This window comes from Protopterus annectens, chromosome 11.part0, assembly GCF_019279795.1.
Source record: "Protopterus annectens isolate FY-2018-M chromosome 11.part0, PAN1.0, whole genome shotgun sequence".
In the NCBI taxonomy this organism is placed as follows: Eukaryota; Metazoa; Chordata; order Ceratodontiformes; family Protopteridae; genus Protopterus; species Protopterus annectens.
Window position 1 is genome coordinate 1,490,390,517 of NC_056745.1, and position 22,616 is coordinate 1,490,413,132.

Sequence of the window (22,616 nt, forward strand, 5' to 3'; positions counted from 1 at the left end):
CCCAATCTTCACATACACAACAACCACCCCTTCTATGGTGAATTAGGTTAATATTAATTGTTATAATACCAGAGCTGTATGTGTTTTTGTACACTCCAATTCCTTTGGAGTACTTCTGTGTCACGAAGTGTGTTCATAGATGCTTATATATATGGCTATTGATGTAACTGTATTATATATATATATATATATATATATATATATATATATATATATGTGTGTGTGTGTGTGTCTGTGCAGACATGACTGACATATATATATATATATATATATATATATATTTTTTTTTTTTTTTTTTTTTTTGTATTAGTTTGTAACAGTAGTACATCTGTAGACTGGAATGTATTGGTTCACAAACTACAGTACATTACAATGTACTGTACATATGTACATAAAGTCACTGCCCCATTTGTGATCATTACAGTGAAATACATATGGTATAAGGTGTAGTCTCAAGACCATGAAACATGTGTACACCTCGGATGGCTTAGTGGTATGTCCCATGACTATAGTGTGCATGGTCCAGGGTTCGACACCTGCAATGCTTTACGAATGTTTTTTACTGCAGAATAAGGCTCATTTAAGTAGTTGTAAGCATGTTTAAAAGTGTTTGTGTGACATTATAGCAGTGGTTAAACACAGTTAAATGTTGTAACGTATAACCTGTGCGCGCAAACACGGCCACATCCGCTAACTACTCTGGATATATACCTGTCATTGATGTAACATCCCACTATGTACTGACATGACATTACATTCTCTGTTGACTGTACTCTCCTGCACACATTGGTTTATATGGGTGATCCAAATGTTTATTATACAGATGATTACTACCTATATATGCAAGCTGTGGTTAAGGTATACTTTTGCACATGATAAACATCCCTGCCTTTATCGGGATTGTAACCTCGAATACACAGATACTATGCAGATGCTGTAACCATTACACTGTCGACATTAATGCTGCTTCCACCTATTTCCTATTTAGATGATTTCTATGTGTAAGCTAGGCTAAGCAAAGGGCGGGAGCCCCCAAACTCACTGAGCTTCACCTACTCTTGAAATAACAACATATAACAAATGTACTGTGAGACAATACATTACATTCCTAACTGCATTAGGCATAGCCCCTCACTGACACACTTCAAGGGAAACCTTGTTGTGCGAATGGGTAACAGACTATACACCCCTGGGATCATGTGTCCTAGAAACATACAGCCAGGGGATGGGGGAGCCTGTCCAGTTTGATAGCTGCAAGACTTGTTGGGGGAATTGAATAGTGCTGAATTGCCACATTATCATGCCCTCTTTAGATCACTAAGTGCCCCTAACACCCTCCACAACCCCAGTCTTCAACAGCTTCCAGCAACTCTGCCTGGAATTGCTTCATTGGCTATGCTTGACAGAGGCTCAGTATCTTCATCAATGGTGCGGGGAAGGCCAACACACTGTTGCTATGCTTCTAATTTCTCTTGGGCAGATAGATAGTAGGTTATCTGTGAACCTCTAGTGTGCAGGCCATCACAGCCATAATATGTGAATAAACAGACCTTCAGATCACAATATACAGTGTGAACTCACCATGTAGTCAGGAAACATTTGAGTACAGCAAGAACATGCAGAACACTGATACTTAGTCACTCCAAAGCTTATCTAGGAAGCTAGAAGACTTGTATAAGTTTAAGGCTTTCTATTGCTTACCAGTAGGTTACCTAAAGGGGAGATGAAAAACAAGCACAGATGGGGAACATGCATGCAGTGATACCATACCGGCCTATGTGTCAGCCTTAGGCTTTGGAATACTGGCCAAGGCTATTGGTGCCCCCGTGGTGCCCTATTTAGGAGAGTCTCAAAGGTGAATACCAGCTCCATAAACAGCACAATAGCAGATTCAATGAGGTTTATGCTACTCAACACCAGGGGTTCTGATCCCAACATGCATGCACTCACAGCACTCCTCAGGATGGACAACATCAACATCTGTGCATTAACTGAAATCTGTCTTAAGGCTCCTGAGAGCACACCAGCACTACCAGACTACAACCCATGCCACACATTTCAGCCACAGAACATGGACTGACAGACATGGAGGGGCTGTATCCATATTCATCAGGGATACCTACGCCCCCAGGTTAGTGGGGCAGCATGATACCTCTGTGATCATCCATGTGCAGCTAACATCAGCCACAAATGCAATGTGGAATGTGGCCTGCTACGGATCACCCTCCATGACCTAGGACCTCCACTCCACCAACCTGGAGACAGTGGAGAACATGAGAGTCCTAACGCACACCCTGGCATTGGTTGATGTTAACTACTGTACCATTAACTAGGAAACTTACTCCGGTACTCACTTCCAGGCCCAGCGCTTCCTGGAATGTATCACCTCATATGCCCTGTATCAGGTGGTAACCTCCTTAACGTGAGGTGGAAACTACTAGATGTGGTCATCACCAACATGGGCAAAAGGAGCACCACAGAGGAGGTTAACCAGTCACTGGTTAGATCTGACCATGAACTATTCACTGTTTCCACACCCTAGCATCTCCCCTGTCCACGGATACCACAGTGTATACCTTTCCTACAGCTACATTTACACTACTAGTGACAGGGATGGGGGGTTTCGCAGCCATCATGCTAAGGGGGAACACTGCTCCAGATACAGACAGATTTACAAATGCAGTCTATAAGCACCTACATGGATGTATGGATCGTGCCATCACTGGTAAACCAAGACTCACTCCTCCTAGACAAGGACACCAATCTGGTGGACCACTGCAATAAACAGGCTATACTACAGAAGTAGGACAGTGTTCCAGACACACAGCAAATCCCACGAAGGGCAGCCATCCGTGACCACTATTAGTATGATATGTAGGTCCCTCATGACATCATCCAAGGCTAACATCAGCAGGAGAATACGCAAGGATTCGAAAGATAACCACAAAGCCTTCTTTGGCTATGTCAAGGATCTACATGGTGACACACAGATTTGCACTGTGCCAGTGAAATATAGCACAAAATATGCTGACCCTACTGACATCGCCAACATCCTTGCAGATACATTCGGTGCATACTTCACCCCTAAAGAGCCCACAGCACTACCCGAAAGGTACAGTATCCCAACCATCAGAGACACACAGGTGGAAATGGCCCTATCTAACAGCAGAACACAGCATCAATTGAGACAGATGTTGACCCAGACTGCATCTTGCAAACTGTACAAGACAACCTGCCCCCCACCTAATTAAGAATTCCTACCTCAGCCTCTCCACAGGCTACATGCCCATACAATGGCACATGGCAATGGTTATTCCACTCCATTATGGTGAAATTACAACTGACCATGGTAACTACCACTCCATAAGCCTGACTAGCCTGGGCTGCAATGGTATGGTTCACATCCTCATGGCACTCATTAACAATGACATTGGTAACCTTCAAATCGTGACCCAACCCAGGTCAGCTTGAGTGAGTGCAGTTCATGCCTACTGAACCTGTTTGACATCTTACATACAGTCACCAAGACATTAGATGACAGGGGAGGTGGTTCACACATGCTACCTGGACCTCACCAAGGCTTTTGACACCATGCCCTACTCAGGTATTATTGATAAACACACCAGCCTGTACACCCATACATCACAGGTTGGGTTGCCAACGGGCTTACACACAGACCCCACATGGTATGACTAGAGGTCTCCAGGTCCAACTCTTGAACAGTCACGACTGGTGTCCCACAGGGCTCAGTCCTGGGAGCCCTACTGTTTGGCATACACATCTCAGATGTACAGGCAAACACAGGTGGACTACGGCAGACCATGTTTGGCAATGACTTCCAACTGGGAGCCATGACTGATAGTCCAGCTGACATGGACATCCCTCAAGAGGCCTCACAGAGAACGTCACAAGGTGCCAATGACACGGCCTCCAGCCAAGTGCCAGTAACTGCATGGTCATTCCATTGTGGAATTGGCACCCACATATTAACACATGAGTGGCAGCCACTTTAATACAGACAAGGTAATGGGGTATCTGGGGACTAAGGTAGATAGTGATCTCCCTCTGACAATCATATCTCCACAGTAGTTAGGACATCCTTCTATGTAGGCCATCTGACTACTAAAGGATTCCCATCTAGACATACTGGGGTTATAGTGCCCCTTTACTCATCACTCATCAGGCCCATCATAGGGTATAATAAGCCATGTGGGATGTACCTCAGAGGACACGTCCAACAGCTGGGGGGGTCCATGAATGTACCTCATCAAGGGGAATACTGGCCTCCAACATATGGCCTATGCAGCCGGACTGAATAAACTCCTGCTTTACTCAGTGGCATCTCGTTTACCAAGAGATGATCTCTCCTGGCCAACACAGCCATGTCGAACTCAGGCCTGATGAATATGCTCCACCTATGGGAATCCATGTCACAGTGAGCCACACACTGTAGCGAGCTGACCTTGCCACAACAATAACTGGAAGATGCTGGAGGGACAGCTTCCTGTCACAGACAATCCCATACTTTGGAACAACATCCCTAACTACATTATACAGAGTCCCTCACTAACACTCGGCAAGAGAAACCTTGAAGGGTGGATAGGAAAGTGTGAATAATGCACATTTATGCGTTGTGAGCAGGTTTGCCCGTGGTCTGCGTGACGTTAGGCAAAGGTCAAACGTGTGAAGTGCGTTTCCGTTTACCGTGTTTCAGCACCGCTACCATCACACAAACATGTGGAAACCCGCTTAAAACTGCTTAAGAGTGCTTTAATCCACCTTAATCCAAAAGCCCTTATTCTGGCCCTCAAAATAACCTAACAGCCTTTGAAGATCTTGAACCCAGGACCATGAACACCACAGTTACTGTCTTTACCACTAAGGCATCTGAGATATGTACGAATGTTATGGTGTTTAGAATATACACTGTACTACAGACATTCCTCACTACTGAAAACAAATGTGACAGTCAGTTGGTGTACATATGTCTGATACATGTTAATGTTCATATGTTTGTGAAAGTAGGTGCTGCAATGTGACATGACAGGGTGTATTATGAATGAGAAAGGTTCTTGCTTTGTGTCCTTTTATATTGTCCCCATACTCCATGTATGCCCTCCAGTTCACTTATTGGACATCCGACCCAGGCCCTCCTTGATGCATGATTGCATTACCCATCATTCCTCCCCACCCCAATCTTCACATACACAACAACCACCCCTTCTATGGTGAATTAGGTTAATATTAATTGTTATAATACCAGAGCTGTATGTGTTTTTTGTACACTCCAATTCTTTGGAGTACTTTTGTGTCACGAAGTGTGTTCATAGATGTTTATATATATGGATATTGATGTAACTGTATTATATATATATATATATATATATATATATATATATATATATATATATGTGTGTGTGTGTGTGTGTCTGTGCAGACATGACTGACATATATATATATATATATATATATATTTTTTTTTTTTTTTTGTATTAGTTTGTAACAGTAGTACATCTGTAGACTGGAATGTATTGGTTCACAAACTACAGTACATTACAATGTACTGTACATATGTACATAAAGTCACTGCCCCATTTGTGATCATTACAGTGAAATACATATGGTATAAGGTGTAGTCTCAAGACCATGAAACATGTGTACACCTCGGATGGCTTAGTGGTATGTCCCATGACTATAGTGTGCATGGTCCAGGGTTGACACCTGCAATGCTTTACGAATGTTTTTTACTGCAGAATAAGGCTCATTTAAGTAGTTGTAAGCATGTTTAAAAGTGTTTGTGTGACATTATAGCAGTGGTTAAACACAGTTAAATGTTGTAACGTATAACCTGTAAAGGCATAAACACGGCCACATCCGCTAACTACTCTGGATATATACCTGTCATTGATGTAACATCCCACTATGTACTGACATGACATTACATTCTCTGTTGACTGTACTCTCCTGCACACATTGGTTTATATGGGTGATCCAAATGTTTATTATACAGATGATTACTACCTATATATGCAAGCTGTGGTTAAGGTATACTTTTGCACATGATAAACATCCCTGCCTTTATCGGGATTGTAACCTCGAATACACAGATACTATGCAGATGCTGTAACCATTACACTGTCGACATTAATGCTGCTTCCACCTATTTCCTATTTAGATGATTTCTATGTGTAAGCTAGGCTAAGCAAAGGGCGGAGCCCCAAACTCACTGAGCTTCACCTACTCTTGAAATAACAACATATAACAAATGTACTGTGAGACAATACATTACATTCCTAACTGCATTAGGCATAGCCCCTCACTGACACACTTCAAGGGAAACCTTGTTGTGCGAATGGGTAACAGACTATACACCCCTGGGATCATGTGTCCTAGAAACATACAGCCAGGGGATGGGGGAGCCTGTCCAGTTTGATAGCTGCAAGACTTGTTGGGGGAATTGAATAGTGCTGAATTGCCACATTATCATGCCCTCTTTAGATCACTAAGTGCCCCTAACACCCTCCACAACCCCAGTCTTCAACAGCTTCCAGCAACTCTGCCTGGAATTGCTTCATTGGCTATGCTTGACAGAGGCTCAGTATCTTCATCAATGGTGCGGGGAAGGCCAACACACTGTTGCTATGCTTCTAATTTCTCTTGGGCAGATAGATAGTAGGTTATCTGTGAACCTCTAGTGTGCAGGCCATCACAGCCATAATATGTGAATAAACAGACCTTCAGATCACAATATACAGTGTGAACTCACCATGTAGTCAGGAAACATTTGAGTACAGCAAGAACATGCAGAACACTGATACTTAGTCACTCCAAAAGCTTATCTAGGAAGCTAGAAGACTTGTATAAGTTTAAGGCTTTCTATTGCTTACCAGTAGGTTACCTAAAGGGGAGATGAAAAACAAGCACAGATGGGGAACATGCATGCAGTGATACCATACCGGCCTATGTGTCAGCCTTAGGCTTTGGAATACTGGCCAAGGCTATTGGTGCCCCCGTGGTGCCCTATTTAGGAGAGTCTCAAAGGTGAATACCAGCTCCATAAACAGCACAATAGCAGATTCAATGAGGTTTATGCTACTCAACACCAGGGGTTCTGATCCCAACATGCATGCACTCACAGCACTCCTCAGGATGGACAACATCAACATCTGTGCATTAACTGAAATCTGTCTTAAGGCTCCTGAGAGCACACCAGCACTACCAGACTACAACCCATGCCACACATTTCAGCCACAGAACATGGACTGACAGACATGGAGGGCTGTATCCATATTCATCAGGGATACCTACGCCCCCAGGTTAGTGGGGCAGCATGATACCTCTGTGATCATCCATGTGCAGCTAACATCAGCCACAAATGCAATGTGGAATGTGGCCTGCTACGGATCACCCTCCATGACCTAGGACCTCCACTCCACCAACCTGGAGACAGTGGAGAACATGAGAGTCCTAACGCACACCCTGGCATTGGTTGATGTTAACTACTGTACCATTAACTAGGAAACTTACTCCGGTACTCACTTCCAGGCCCAGCGCTTCCTGGAATGTATCACCTCATATGCCCTGTATCAGGTGGTAACCTCCTTAACGTGAGGTGGAAACTACTAGATGTGGTCATCACCAACATGGGCAAAAGGAGCACCACAGAGGAGGTTAACCAGTCACTGGTTAGATCTGACCATGAACTATTCACTGTTTCCACACCCTAGCATCTCCCCTGTCCACGGATACCACAGTGTATACCTTTCCTACAGCTACATTTACACTACTAGTGACAGGGATGGGGGTTTCGCAGCCATCATGCTAAGGGGGAACACTGCTCCAGATACAGACAGATTTACAAATGCAGTCTATAAGCACCTACATGGATGTATGGATCGTGCCATCACTGGTAAACCAAGACTCACTCCTCCTAGACAAGGACACCAATCTGGTGGACCACTGCAATAAACAGGCTATACTACAGAAGTAGGACAGTGTTCCAGACACACAGCAAATCCCACGAAGGGCAGCCATCCGTGACCACTATTAGTATGATATGTAGGTCCCTCATGACATCATCCAAGGCTAACATCAGCAGGAGAATACGCAAGGATTCGAAAGATAACCACAAAGCCTTCTTTGGCTATGTCAAGGATCTACATGGTGACACACAGATTTGCACTGTGCCAGTGAAATATAGCACAAAATATGCTGACCCTACTGACATCGCCAACATCCTTGCAGATACATTCGGTGCATACTTCACCCCTAAAGAGCCCACAGCACTACCCGAAAGGTACAGTATCCCAACCATCAGAGACACACAGGTGGAAATGGCCCTATCTAACAGCAGAACACAGCATCAATTGAGACAGATGTTGACCCAGACTGCATCTTGCAAACTGTACAAGACAACCTGCCCCCCACCTAATTAAGAATTCCTACCTCAGCCTCTCCACAGGCTACATGCCCATACAATGGCACATGGCAATGGTTATTCCACTCCATTATGGTGAAATTACAACTGACCATGGTAACTACCACTCCATAAGCCTGACTAGCCTGGGCTGCAATGGTATGGTTCACATCCTCATGGCACTCATTAACAATGACATTGGTAACCTTCAAATACGTGACCCAACCCAGGTCAGCTTGAGTGAGTGCAGTTCATGCCTACTGAACCTGTTTGACATCTTACATACAGTCACCAAGACATTAGATGACAGGGGAGGTGGTTCACACATGCTACCTGGACCTCACCAAGGCTTTTGACACCATGCCCTACTCAGGTATTATTGATAAACACACCAGCCTGTACACCCATACATCACAGGTTGGGTTGCCAACGGGCTTACACACAGACCCCACATGGTATGACTAGAGGTCTCCAGGTCCAACTCTTGAACAGTCACGACTGGTGTCCCACAGGGCTCAGTCCTGGGAGCCCTACTGTTTGGCATACACATCTCAGATGTACAGGCAAACACAGGTGGACTACGGCAGACCATGTTTGGCAATGACTTCCAACTGGGAGCCATGACTGATAGTCCAGCTGACATGGACATCCCTCAAGAGGCCTCACAGAGAACGTCACAAGGTGCCAATGACACGGCCTCCAGCCAAGTGCCAGTAACTGCATGGTCATTCCATTGTGGAATTGGCACCCACATATTAACACATGAGTGGCAGCCACTTTAATACAGACAAGGTAATGGGGTATCTGGGGACTAAGGTAGATAGTGATCTCCCCTCTGACAATCATATCTCCACAGTAGTTAGGACATCCTTCTATGTAGGCCATCTGACTACTAAAGGATTCCCATCTAGACATACTGGGGTTATAGTGCCCCTTTACTCATCACTCATCAGGCCCATCATAGGGTATAATAAGCCATGTGGGATGTACCTCAGAGGACACGTCCAACAGCTGGGGGGGTCCATGAATGTACCTCATCAAGGGGAATACTGGCCTCCAACATATGGCCTATGCAGCCGGACTGAATAAACTCCTGCTTTACTCAGTGGCATCTTGTTTACCCAGAGATGATCTCTGCTGGCCAACACAGCCATGTCGAACTCAGGCCTGATGAATATGCTCCACCTATGGGAATCCATGTCACAGTGAGCCACACACTGTAGCGAGCTGACCTTGCCACAACAATAACTGGAAGATGCTGGAGGGACAGCTTCCTGTCACAGACAATCCCCATACTTTGGAACAACATCCCTAACTACATTATACAGAGTCCCTCACTAACACTCGGCAAGAGAAACCTTGAAGGGTGGATGGGGAACAGTAGGTGCACCCCAGGGATCCCGCCATTGGCTCTGTTCCACAGAGGGATGGTTAATGAATCAATGGGGTGGCAAAAGCTGACACATTTTGGCTGGCCTTATGAATGGCCTGTGGCAGTTGGCCAAGTACCTACCTATGAACCTATACATACAGTATCTGCATATGCTGATAGCTTAATCTACTATTCAGGTGTTGACTTACCTTGTGCCAATGGCTGTTGTGTGTGCAAAAGTTGAGGGCTGCCTATGTTGAATGCACACAGTAGACTTCCTATATATTACAATTTACAGGTAGTCTTGTGTGTGTGCCATCCATTTTTACTGCGTGTGCAGGTGGAGAAAGGTGTCAGTCCCTAGGTGCCTACACTGTCAGTGTGTGTGCTATACGTTCCCTCTTTTCCAAGGCATGGGCATACTGGGCACGCCTCCGTCTACCTACTGGGGCTGGCTCAGGGTGTTCATGGTCTGAGTACCTCTGTGCCTGTGGGGCCCTTGGCAATGGTGGTGGGCTGTGAGGGCCTTCACCATTCTGTCCCTGCTGCAGCTGTTTCCGTAGGACCATATAGGTTCATAGGTTCATAGGTTCATACTAGGCTATCTGCCCTAGGGTATTTACAAGCCTAGCCAGAGTGTGTTTGGCTTTCTCTACCACCTTGGAATGAGTTTACTGTGCCCTTTTTAAGGTTAGTTTACTGTGCCTCTGTCTAGCAGTGACACAGAAGTGACCCCCAGGGTGAACCTATGATCTTCCATCCACTCGTCAAGATTCCTCTTGAAGAGAGTCAGTGAGGGGCTCTGCCTAACATGGACTGGGATTTTATTCCAGAGTGAAGGGAGCCTCTGGGTTATGAAGCTGTCCCTCCAGCATGTCCTATTTATTTCTGTGCTGAGGTTCAATTCTCTCAATCGCGTAGCTCTAAGGAATTTGGATTTTCTGAGGTGGAGCATGTCCATTAATTCCGGGTTGGACATGGCTTTGTACATCAGGCATAGATCACCTCTGAGTAGGCGGTATGCAACTGAGTAGAGCTGGAGTTTCTTTAGCCTAGCAGCATATGGCATTAGTTTGAGCCCCTTGATCCTCTTTGTGAGGTACTTTTGGGGTCTTTCTAGTTGCTGCAGGTGTCGGGTAAGGTACATCCCAAATGGGGCATAGTACTCAATTATGGGCCTGAATAGGGAAGAGTACATGGGCACAATGACCTCCCTTGATCTAGATGTGAATCCTTTCATGATAAGATGGGCTATATAGAAGGTCTTTCTAACCACTTTGGCAATGTGATTGTCAAAGGAGAGATTACTATCAACTTGGGTCCCTAGGTCCCTAATTACTTCTTCCATACTTAATGGAATACCACCTATGTGGTAATTTGTGGGCACTTTGTTTTTCCCAAAGGGTATGACTACACACTTTTTGGCGTTTAGTTTAAGGCCATGGCTTTGGCACCAGTTGTCCATTTCTATGAGTCCCTTTTGGAGGATGCTTGTGTCAGCTGGAGAGTCAATTATGGCACCCAGTTTGCAGTCATCTGTGAACTTGGTCAGCCACAGTCCTCCCGTGTTAGCCTGTACCTCAGAAAAATATATACCGAATAAAAGAGGTCCCAGGACTAAGCCCTGTGGGACGCCACTTGTGACTGGATTAGTGTCTGACATGGCTCCAGCAATTCTGACCATGTGAGTTCTATCCTTGAGCCAGTTTGCAACCCATCTTATGACATAGGGGTTTATATTTAAGCTGGAGAGTTTGTCTATGATGCCCGAGTGGGGTATTGTGTCGAAGGCTTTTACGAGGTCCAGGTAGGCTGTGTGAACTACCTTACCCTCATGAATGGCCTTCGTGACTGTTTCAAAGAAGTTGACCAGGTTCAAGAGGCAGGATCTGCCCTTAACAAAGCCGAATTGGGTAGGATCCAGTGTCTGTAGGTCCCCAATGTCTTTGTTTATGAGTTCCATAATGATCCTTTCCATAGCTTTGCAGACCAGGCTACTCAGGCTTATGGGGTGGTAGTTTCCAGGGTCCGTAGAAGCACCTCTTTTGTGGAGTGGGACCACTGTTGCTGTACGCCATTCTTTGGGTACATATCCTGTAGTAAGACTGAGATTGAATAGCAGCCTTATGTGTGGGTTCAGCTCTTTTTGGAGTTCATGTAGCACGCAGCCCGGAACACCGTCTGGTCCCATTGATGCTGTGTTCTTTGCTTTGGAGAGGGCAGCTCTCACCTGGGCATCTGAGATGTCAGGGAGGCAACACTCTGCTGGAATAGATATTTGTCCTTTTGGGGGGGGGGGATTTGCACTGAACCAGTATGTTGGCAATGTCTGTGGGTTCAGTGTATTTTTTGTCATTATGGACTAACTCTGAGCATATCTGGGAGTTGCCACCCAGGTTTCTAACATAACTAAAGAAGGCCTTATGATTATCTTTAGTGTCTTGTGCAATTTTTCTCTCAAAGCTGGCCTTGGATGATTTTATGAGGGAACGTAGTTTTTTGCTAGTACTGATCAGAGATGCCTTCCCTTTTAGGGATTTTGCTCTATCATGTAGTAGCTTCCTCCTTCTGTTGTATAGCTTATTTATGGCTGGGGTCCACCAGACAGGATGCCTGCCTTTGGGGAAATTGGTCTTGATTTTATTTGGGATTGAATGATCCATTCATTCCTGAAGGTGTCCATAGAATGCATTTATAAAGGATTCAGCAGATTGGGCTGTAGTTTCCACTGGCCTGGGGGCCTTGAAGGATTCCACTTTGGATTTAAGAAGTGTGAAGTCAGCTTTTGAGAAGTTCTTTACTGTGGTCTTCTGTGCTGGGGGTGGGGGTGGGATGTGAATTTCCAGTGAGATTAATTTATGATCTGATCTTACCAAAGAGGGGTATACTTCTGGTATGGAACATTGTGTCCCCATGTTTGTGATGATCAGGTCTAGTATGTTTTCCTCTCTTGTGGGAGTGGTGACTAGTTGTTCCATAGCATTTGAGTTTATGAATTCTAGGAACCTTTGGGCTAGGGTGTTGGGGCTTGAGTAATGCTCCCAGTCTATGTTTGGATAGTTGAAGTCCCCCAGTATGATGGTGTTTGGAGAGACCTTCATACTCTCCAGTGTCTTCAGGAAGGCTGAGTGGGATTCCTGGGTTTGAGAGGGTGGTCTGTAGCATGCTACAAACTGGAAGGCAGTTTTGCCCACTGTTAGTTGCACATGGATGGTCTCTGATGCTTCGTGCAATGCCACTAACCTGGAGGTGTGGGTATCCTTGATGAATATGGATACTCACCGTCCTTTTGTGGTGCGGTCCAGGTTTTGGGGCCGAAAAGCATGATATGAGGTATAACCTGGTAGTGCTGGGGTGCTCTCAGGAGCCTTAACCCAGGTTTCTGTCACTGCACAGACATCGATGTTCTCCATACTGAGGAGGGCTTCGAGAGCGTGCATCTTGAGGTTGAGACTTCTGGCGCTGAGCAGCATTACCCTTAGTTTCTTTCTATTGTGTTGTCTAAGGAGGTGGGTTTGTCTTTTGAGCCTTGCCTAAAAAAGGCACTATGGGGGTGGCAAGAGCCTTTGCCAATATCCGAAAGCCCAGGGGTGACAAGTGCAAGCCGTCCCTTGCGAAGCAGCATGGCTTGTTGAGCATGTCATCCCAAGCAGAAAGACACTGGATCCCCTTCGAATGACACTAATACGTAAGCCAATTTTTGAAATTGATCATTTTGTCTTTATACTGTGGCATCATTCTTGGTGAGGGTAAGATGCTGCTCAATTGTGTAGCATGGCACACACTATGAAGATGTGGGCACATGTGCCTGGAGAGTACTGCAAGGCTCCACCAGATATGTCCAAGCAATGGAACCATGATTTCAGCATCCCAAACACACGCTCTATGATGATTCTGGTTTGTGCGTGTGCCTCATTATGGCGTTCCTGCATGGGTGTGTGTGCATTTCTGATGGGAGTCATCATCCACGGTTCCAGTGCATAGCCAACATCTCCCACCAGGTGGCCATTTGGGATGTCCCTCCTGGAAAATAACCGATACAGCTGTGAGGCATGCCAGATGTGGGAGTCGTGATAGCTTCCAGGGCTGCCAGCACACACATTCATGATAATGCCCTGGGCATTGCACATGACCTGACAGTTGATGGAGGGGTATCCCTTGCAGTTTATGTAGTGCCTACCCTGCTCACCAGGTGGTGACTTGATGTGTATGTGCGTGCAGTCTATTGCACCCAGTACCTCCTGGTATTCTGCCACACGGTGGAAGAGATGCATATTGCTGGCCAACTTCTCCTGCGTTTGGGGGAAGTATATGTGCTCATTGGCATGTTGTAACATGGCATCCAGGAAATCGTATAGTACCCTGGATGCTGATGCCTGTGAGATCCCCATGATATCCCCAGTTGGTCTTTGAAAGGTACCTGTAGCTAGTATTGTCAGGCTTACACATACCTTCATATCCACTGGGATGGGTTCCCCTATGTTTGTTCTGGCTCTGAGGCATGGCTGGCACAGCTTCACAAGTTGCTGTAGGGTGTCCCTGTCCACCCTGTAATGCTCTACTATCTGCAGATCATGTAGCCCCTGGTAGGTTAACCTGGGTCTGAACACTCTCCTCCTCCTCTGGTGCCTGCGGTGGTCATGTGCATCATCCTCCACACCACCTTCAGTCTCCAACACATGCTGGTGGATCAAAGCTATGGTAGCCCCTAACATGTACATAATAAATGTTCCCCATCTGTATACACCACTGGTGCAGAGTGTATGGGAATACACAAATGTGTGTGAGGTGCTTTCATACTTTATAGTATTGTGCTATGGATGCTGCTGATGTAAGTGGGTGTGTATGAACTATTCCAGCTGCTGCGTGTCTTAATTATGGGTTTTGCAATGAGTACTGCAAGTGTGGGGCGTTTACTGTTGAGATCTCCTTGCCTGCCTTGATTAATCTGTTGCCCTTTAATTCACTTTTAGACCTGGATCCCCTGCCATAATCAGGCATGCATCCACCTGCCGTCTTTCTTGCTTTGTACTTTCCCTACCCAGTCATGGCGAAATGTGCCTTGTAGCTGATATACTGCAATATCACCTTTGTTCTGCTTTGACACTTTGCTGTTTTCTTTGCAGTACAGCCCCTTCCCTTTCCTGTTCTGCAGGTAGCTGCTTGCAGCCTTGCTAGCTGTTGTCAATGGCCCACTGTAGGCTCCTAGGTGTTAATTAGTCATTTGTACTCCAATTTCACTGCTGCAGCATTTCCTTATTTCTTTCCTATATCCTTCCTGTTTCAGCTGCTGTGCGCGACATGCATACCCATTTACAGGGTTTGCATGCGTTTTCATCTCCGTTCACATGCATACTCAGTTACCTTGTGTACTCTCAGCTAAGCATAGCTCTGGGCAATTCGACACAACCCTGTCCTGCAGCTTTACCTAGCTAGGGGCAGACCGGTTTAGCAATGCTCCAATGTGCTTACAGCAATGGCAACACACCCCTCTCTTAATGTCATCTTTATCTCAAGGGTTCACCTCAGTGTTATAATGCTACGCTGTGAGGTGCATCCTTACACCAACGGGGAATCTGTAATTCACTATTACTCCTCTTATTTGCATGGCATTGCCTACTAATCCCTAGCTACTGTGCATAACACTGTCACTGCCCCTTAGCAACCATTGTGCCATGAGAATGGTGTAGCATGCCTGCCCTTGACTATTATGGGGAAATCATGATATGTGTTTCATTGCGGTTTTATTCTATATTTTTATATATTCCTTATGATCCCCTTTGCACACCACTGCCCTGCGCTTCCACGTCGCGATAGTGCGACTATATATATTAAATGTTAATTTTATATTTTGTAAATTTTTTTTTATGCCAACGGCTATATATTTAGCCATTAGCATATATTAACATTATAATACATGTGTTTGGTCAGCTGTCATGGCTCCGATTTTATGTTTGCAAAAATGTAAACCGTTTTCTATGGTTTACATTTCTGTATGCTTGCACTACGCCTGCACCACTTCCTGAATCACTACATACCTTCATTTGCATGCTACACTGCTGCACATGGGATAATTAGCATACAAGGCTCAGGAGTTGTGCGGGTGTAGCGTACACAGGTAGTGCACATGGAAACAGCTCATACCTGAATCGCTCGGCTGCCATATTTGGTGTTAGAACGCCGACGCTACGCCTGCACCTGGCACAAATGTCATGAATCCTGGGGTGTATTTATTCTAGCATCTCACATTACAGTTGTCGTGGTTCTTTGAAGGGCTCTTTCACTTTCATCATGAACAGAACATAATGAAATGGTGTCACTTTCCATAGGAGGCAGAACAGTCTTGTAATAAACCAAGGTTAGTTCCCCTCACATGTGCTGACATGTCTGTTACATCAATTCAGTACAAAAGCAGTAGGGTTCACTTACAGTTACCTTCCCCTTTTGTCTTCTTACTGCAGGTCCACATGATAGATGACCTCTGCAGGCATCTCCACTGCATCCCACCCTTGCTGAGTTTGTGGGTGAGGTTAAAGGGGGGTGAGGAAGCTAGGAGTGCCTCATTGTAGTAGGGTTCTGACCCCTCTCTGCAAGGTGGCCTACCTGTATTCCTTGAGGTTACCCAAATGGAGCTGTAAGAGGTGGTTGAAACTGCAATGGAGACAGTAGTGGGAAAAATATGGCCTGGATGGACAGCTCCCTGGAGCAGATTATACCACCCGGCTATGGTGAGGTCCATACTGATGGCTACCCTGATCCATCACAAGAGGATGGATCCCAGTAATTTACTTTTGGGGTTGAGACAGGAGATGGCATCCTAGCTGGTCATACCCCACCCTATCCCCAGCCATGTATGGTCCCTTCCTTTATTGTCCTACCCCATATCCTGTGCACATTATAGCCCTTTGTATCACTATTTACCTACCATCTCGTTGTCTCTGTCCATACCATGTCTCCCCTAGTATTTGTACTCTCACTCCTGCCTGTGCTGTTCTGTGTTTGTCTGCCTCAGCATGATGTCCCATCTCCCTTCCTTACACCAGTGTCCCCCCTCTCATCATTCCCCTTCTTCCCTTTTGTCCAAATAAATGGCGTCCTCTCTCAATAGATAGGTTTCTCTCCGTCACCTCTCATCCTGCACACCCCCTGTATGTTGCCATTTTTTGTGACCCCCTGCTTGCTCCCCCTATTATCCTACTTTCCTGTGCACCCCTCTTTCCTTCTCTTTTATGAATCCAGCAGGCATCCATATATGTGGACAGCAAAGGAGTGAAGCTACTAATAATTACTGCTACTTAGCTGGCAACCGTAGACCATGCCATCCTGCTGAGGACTGAGGTAACATGCAAAAGGAAAAAAAGCCAAATCAGTGAAGTCAGGAAGTGAATTTAAGTCACAAAAAATAAAAACATGCAAAGCTTTCAGGTTATAACAACCCTTCTTCAGTGCAATAACTATACATTTTCCTTTTGGATTTTGCTGTTTTTGCTGTTAACCAGTGTTTGCTCGACACTCCTTACCCTTTTTCTGACTGAGGTAATGTGCTCAGCCTCACTACTATATTATTCTGGGGTCAAGTTTTCTGTTGCTGATAAATCACACAATGAAGGTTGCGGTCACTCTATGGTTTGTGTCTTTCTCATCTGCATATATATATATATATATATATATATATATATATATATATTACTGCATGACTGTGTCTCCACATGCACAGTTTCACTGCACAGCTACGTCCACTTGCATAATTACTGTACTGTTCATTTACTGCTATCTGCCCATAACCTCTGCTTGTTTTCATTTGGATATTCAGTGTCTCCCTGCAGATGTGCCATATCAGTGTCTCCCTGCAGATGTGCCATATCAGTGTCTCCCTGCGGATGTGCCATATCAGTGTCTCCCTGCAGATGTGCCATATCAGTGTTTCCCTGTGAATGTGCAGTATCAGTGTCTCCCTGCGGATGTGCAGTATCAGTGTCTCCCTGCGGATGTGCCATATCAGTGTCTCCATGCAGATGTGCAGTATCAGTGTCTCCCTGTGGATGTGCCATATCAGTGTCTCCCTGCGGATGTGCCATATCAGTGTCTCCCTGCGGATGTGTAGTATCAGTGTCTCCCTGCGGATGTGCCGTATTTCTCTATGAATTTAATCTAGCAAAAGATAAGGCCTGTGATGTTAACAAGGTACAGGACTCCTGAAAACCCATACTTCAGCCAAGATGGACCCGGTTATTTCAGCTCACACAAACATAAGAACATAGACAATCCTGTGAAAAGCTGGACAACAAGGGACGTATGCCCCTCTATTCATACCAATACTGTGCATCAGAAGGAGAACAGAACATGTGCTTAACCTCTCCAGGTAAATGGTAAAATATTTGTGGTGGAGGGTCTGAAGTTCTCCTGTTGTGGCCCTTGGTAGGAGCTGCATCAGCAGATTTATTATTTATTACAGAGAAAATAGATACACTACACTTAACTATGTAAACATCAGGAAAAAATTGTTTTAAGTTTTTGCGCAGTTTACAAAAAAAACTGAAATTGTGTTTAATTCTATTACTTACCATGCAGAATAATGAAAACTTTGATCTAGAACTTGTAATTGTACTCAGCTTATGAAAATATGCCAGCCTACCTGGTTCCAAGGTACATTGATGTTAAAACCTGCTCCTTTCCCTTTGCCAACAGCATCAAAGTTTGAGTCCGTCAGATTTGGCCAGTACAGCTGGTGTTCATAACGATGCCAAGAAAAATAAAGGACACTGAAATAATAGATCACTTTTTATATTTGTCACTCATTGATTACCAAACAACACACAGTTTATCTTCCCAGTCTCTCTGCATTCCATTTTATAAAGCAAACATTGTGAATTATAAACAGAAAATGCCCATATCTCACATGTGATCATGTGATCTGCAGAATACGTGATTTACAGAATTGCAAATATGGAACAAAGGGGCAAATCATTCAGTCTGTATTTCAGTTGAATAAATAAAATATTATTTTATATGAAGTGGTTTCAAATCACAAATCATTTACTTTGCCAGTACAGTGTACCTATCTAGAGCACCATCAATTAACTTTGTTATTGATTTATTAATATTGGTGCTGCGGTAGTGTTGTCACCTCACAGTATGATGTTGTCCTGTTCAGTTCTCAGCTAGAGCATCTTCTGCGTGGAGACATGCGTGAATGGGCGTACCTTCGTTGAAGGTTGTGCGTCAGAGCTGGCAACTCGGCACATAAAAATCTACTGCCAGTCATTAGTGGACCGGAATTCTGCTGCGGCGACCCCTAACCGGGAAAAGCCGAAAGACAACAACCTCACCAAGTTGTCCTATTTTCAAGGCATAGTAATATAATAATCATCAACAAAATAATAGCTGGTGGTTATACATTTTATACCAGTAAATACCTGGTACAAAATATGATGACAAAAATTATATATCATGTGTAACATGTGTGGTACAAAGTGACAGACATGCCTGACATCACATCATAGTGATTCAGTATGTCAGTCAAAACAGTTACATTGTAACTAACAAATAAATATCACCAGGGACATGCATATTGCAGCAGATAAACTTGAGGTATACATAGAAACAAAACTACCTGAAACAACTGCCAGTCTATGACTTCAGCTTGCTATAATAATCTGATGTCTTGAGACATGCAACAGCACTTGTCTGTGTCCAGACCAAGACAATCAAACCAGGTGTAAAAGCTGAGGCACCTTCTTGAATGCCCAAGCTGAAAATAGTTAGTTCATAGAGCTGAGAAGCAAGCTCTCCCCATGCCAGGTATGCAGACTATCCAAAAGCAATGAAATACATACTTTGGTGAAGTTATGGAATCCCTAGAAGCTTATCCCCTGTGAATTGCAACAGACATGCAGTTCTGGGAAGAAGCAAGCTAGCTAGGTTTCCACATATAACATCTAAGAGCTATTTCTGAATTAGGCACATTTGGTTACATTAAAACTAAGCTGAACTTGAGGGTAACATGCACCAACGGATATATTAGAATACATACGCTTGCCATGCAGTGGCAAAACATGCAGTTTTGGAACACAGAATATGAAGCTTTCTAAAGTCCCTTTTAAGAAGCACTTAACAGGAATAAAGCCATATACATAGGAAAGAAATATGACCATCTCAGCAGTAGGAAGAGTTATAATCTAGAAGCAACAGAGAAAAAGATAATACAGAAACTGCAGATTTCTTTACAGTTTTCACTTTCGCAGTAATGTGGTTGATGTACCTTGCAAGTTCCACTTCCTGATTATGGAAGAGTAACAACCACACAACATATTGTTAACATAACTTCTTACACAGCCATGCAACAACAACATACTGTTAACATGACTTCTTACACAAACCATGCAACAACATACTGTTAACATGACTTCTTACACAAACCATGCAACAACAATATACTGTTAACATGACTTCTTACACAACCTCTCAACAACAACATACTTTTAACATGACTTGTTACACAAACCATGCAACAACAATATACTGTTAACATGACTTCTTACACAAACCATGCAACAACAATATACTGTTAACAGGACTTCTTACACAACCTCTCAACAACAACATACTTTTAACATGACTTGTTACACAACCATGCAACAACAATATACTGTTAACATGACTTCTTGGACAACCATGCAACAACAACATACTGTTAACACGACTTCTTACACAGCCATGCAACAACAACATACTGTTAACATGACTTCTTACACAAACCATGCAACAACAACATACTGTTAGCATAACTTCTTACACAAACCATGCAACAACAATATACTGTTAACATGACTTCTTACACAACCTCTCAACAACATACTGTTAACACGACTTCTTAGACAACCATGCAACAAAAACATACTGTTAACACAACGTCTTACACAGCCATGCAACTACAACATACTGTTAACATGACTTCTTACACAAACCATGCAATAACAACATAATGTTAACATGACTTACACAAACCTTGCAACAACAATATACTAACATGACTTCTTACACAACCTCTCAACAACATACTTTTAACATGACTTGTTACACAAACCATGCAACAACAATATACTGTTAACATGACTTCTTACACAAACCATGCAACAACAATATACTGTTAACATGACTTCTTTCACAACCTCTCAACAACAACATACTTTTAACATGACTTGTTACACAACCATGCAACAACAATATACTGTTAACATGACTTCTTACACAACCTCTCAACAGCAACATACTGTTAACACAACTTCTTACACAACCACTTAACAACAACATACTGTTAACATGACTTCTTACACAACCACTCAACAGCAACATACAGTTAACAAAACTTCTTATACAACCACTCAACAACATACTGTTAACATGACGTCTTACACAACCACTCAACAACATACTGTTAACACAACTTCTTACACAACCACTCAGCAACAACATACTGTTAACATGACTTCTTATACAACCACTCAACAACATACTGTTAACATGACTTCTTATACAACCATGCAACAACATACTGTTACCACAACAACATACTGTTAACATGACTTTTTACACAAACCATGCAACAACAACATACTGTTAACATGACTTCTTACACAAACCATGTAACAACAATATACTGTTAACATGACTTCTTACACAACCATGCAACAACAACATACTGTTAACATGACTTCTTACACAAACCATGCAACAATATACTGTTAACATGACTTCTTACACAACCTCTCAACAACATACTTTTAACATGACTTCTTACACAACCACTCAAAAGCAACATACAGTTAACATGACTTCTTACACAACCACTCATTAACAGCATACTGCTAACACTTCTTACACAACCACTTAAAAACAACATACTGTTAACATGACCTCTTACACAACCACTCAACAGCAACATACAGTTAACATGACTTCTTATACAACCACTCAACAACATACTGTTAACATGACTTCGTATACAACCATGCAACAACATACTGTTACCACAACTTCTTACACAACCACTCAACAACAACATACTGTTAACACAACTTCTTACACAACCACTCAGCAACAACATACTATTAACGCAACTTCTTACACAACCACCCAACAACAACATACTGTTAACACGACTTCTTAGACAATCATGCAACAACAACATACTGTTAACACGACTTCTTACACAACCACTCAACAACATAATGTTAACCCAACTTCTCACACAACCACCCAACAACAACATACTATTAACGTGACTTCTTACACAACCATGCAACAACATACTGTTAATATGACTTATTATACAACCACTCAACAACAACATATTGTTAACATGACTTCTTACACAACTATGCAGCAACAACATACTGTTAACACCACTTCTTACACAACCACTTAACAGCAACATACACTTAACATGACTTCTTACACAACCACTCAACAACATCATACTGTTAACATGACTTTTTACACAACCATGGAATAACAACATACTGTTAACATGACATCTTGCACAACAACTCAGCAACAACATACTGTTAACACAACTTCTTACACAACCACTCAACAACAACATACTGTTAATATGACTTTTTATACAACCATGCAACAACAACATACTGTTAACATGACTTCTTGCACAACCATGCCACAACATACTGTTAACACAACTTCTTACACCTCTTAACAATAACATGCTAACATGACTTCTTACATGACCGCTCAACAACAACATACTGTTAACATGACTTCTTACATAATCACACAACAACATACTGTTAACATGACTTCTTATACAAC

General features: G+C 43.5%; 1 protein-coding gene across 1 annotated transcript in view; it reads right to left on the reverse strand.

The window, feature by feature from the left end:
• Positions 1 to 22,616, reverse strand: part of LOC122815930 (polyamine deacetylase HDAC10-like) — a 752,749-nt gene that overhangs the window by 379,638 nt on the left and 350,495 nt on the right. The window contains exon 8 of the mRNA XM_044088797.1: positions 18,424 to 18,550. Within this exon, the coding sequence (XP_043944732.1) occupies positions 18,424 to 18,550 (127 nt within the window). The remainder of the gene's footprint in view (positions 1 to 18,423; positions 18,551 to 22,616) is intronic.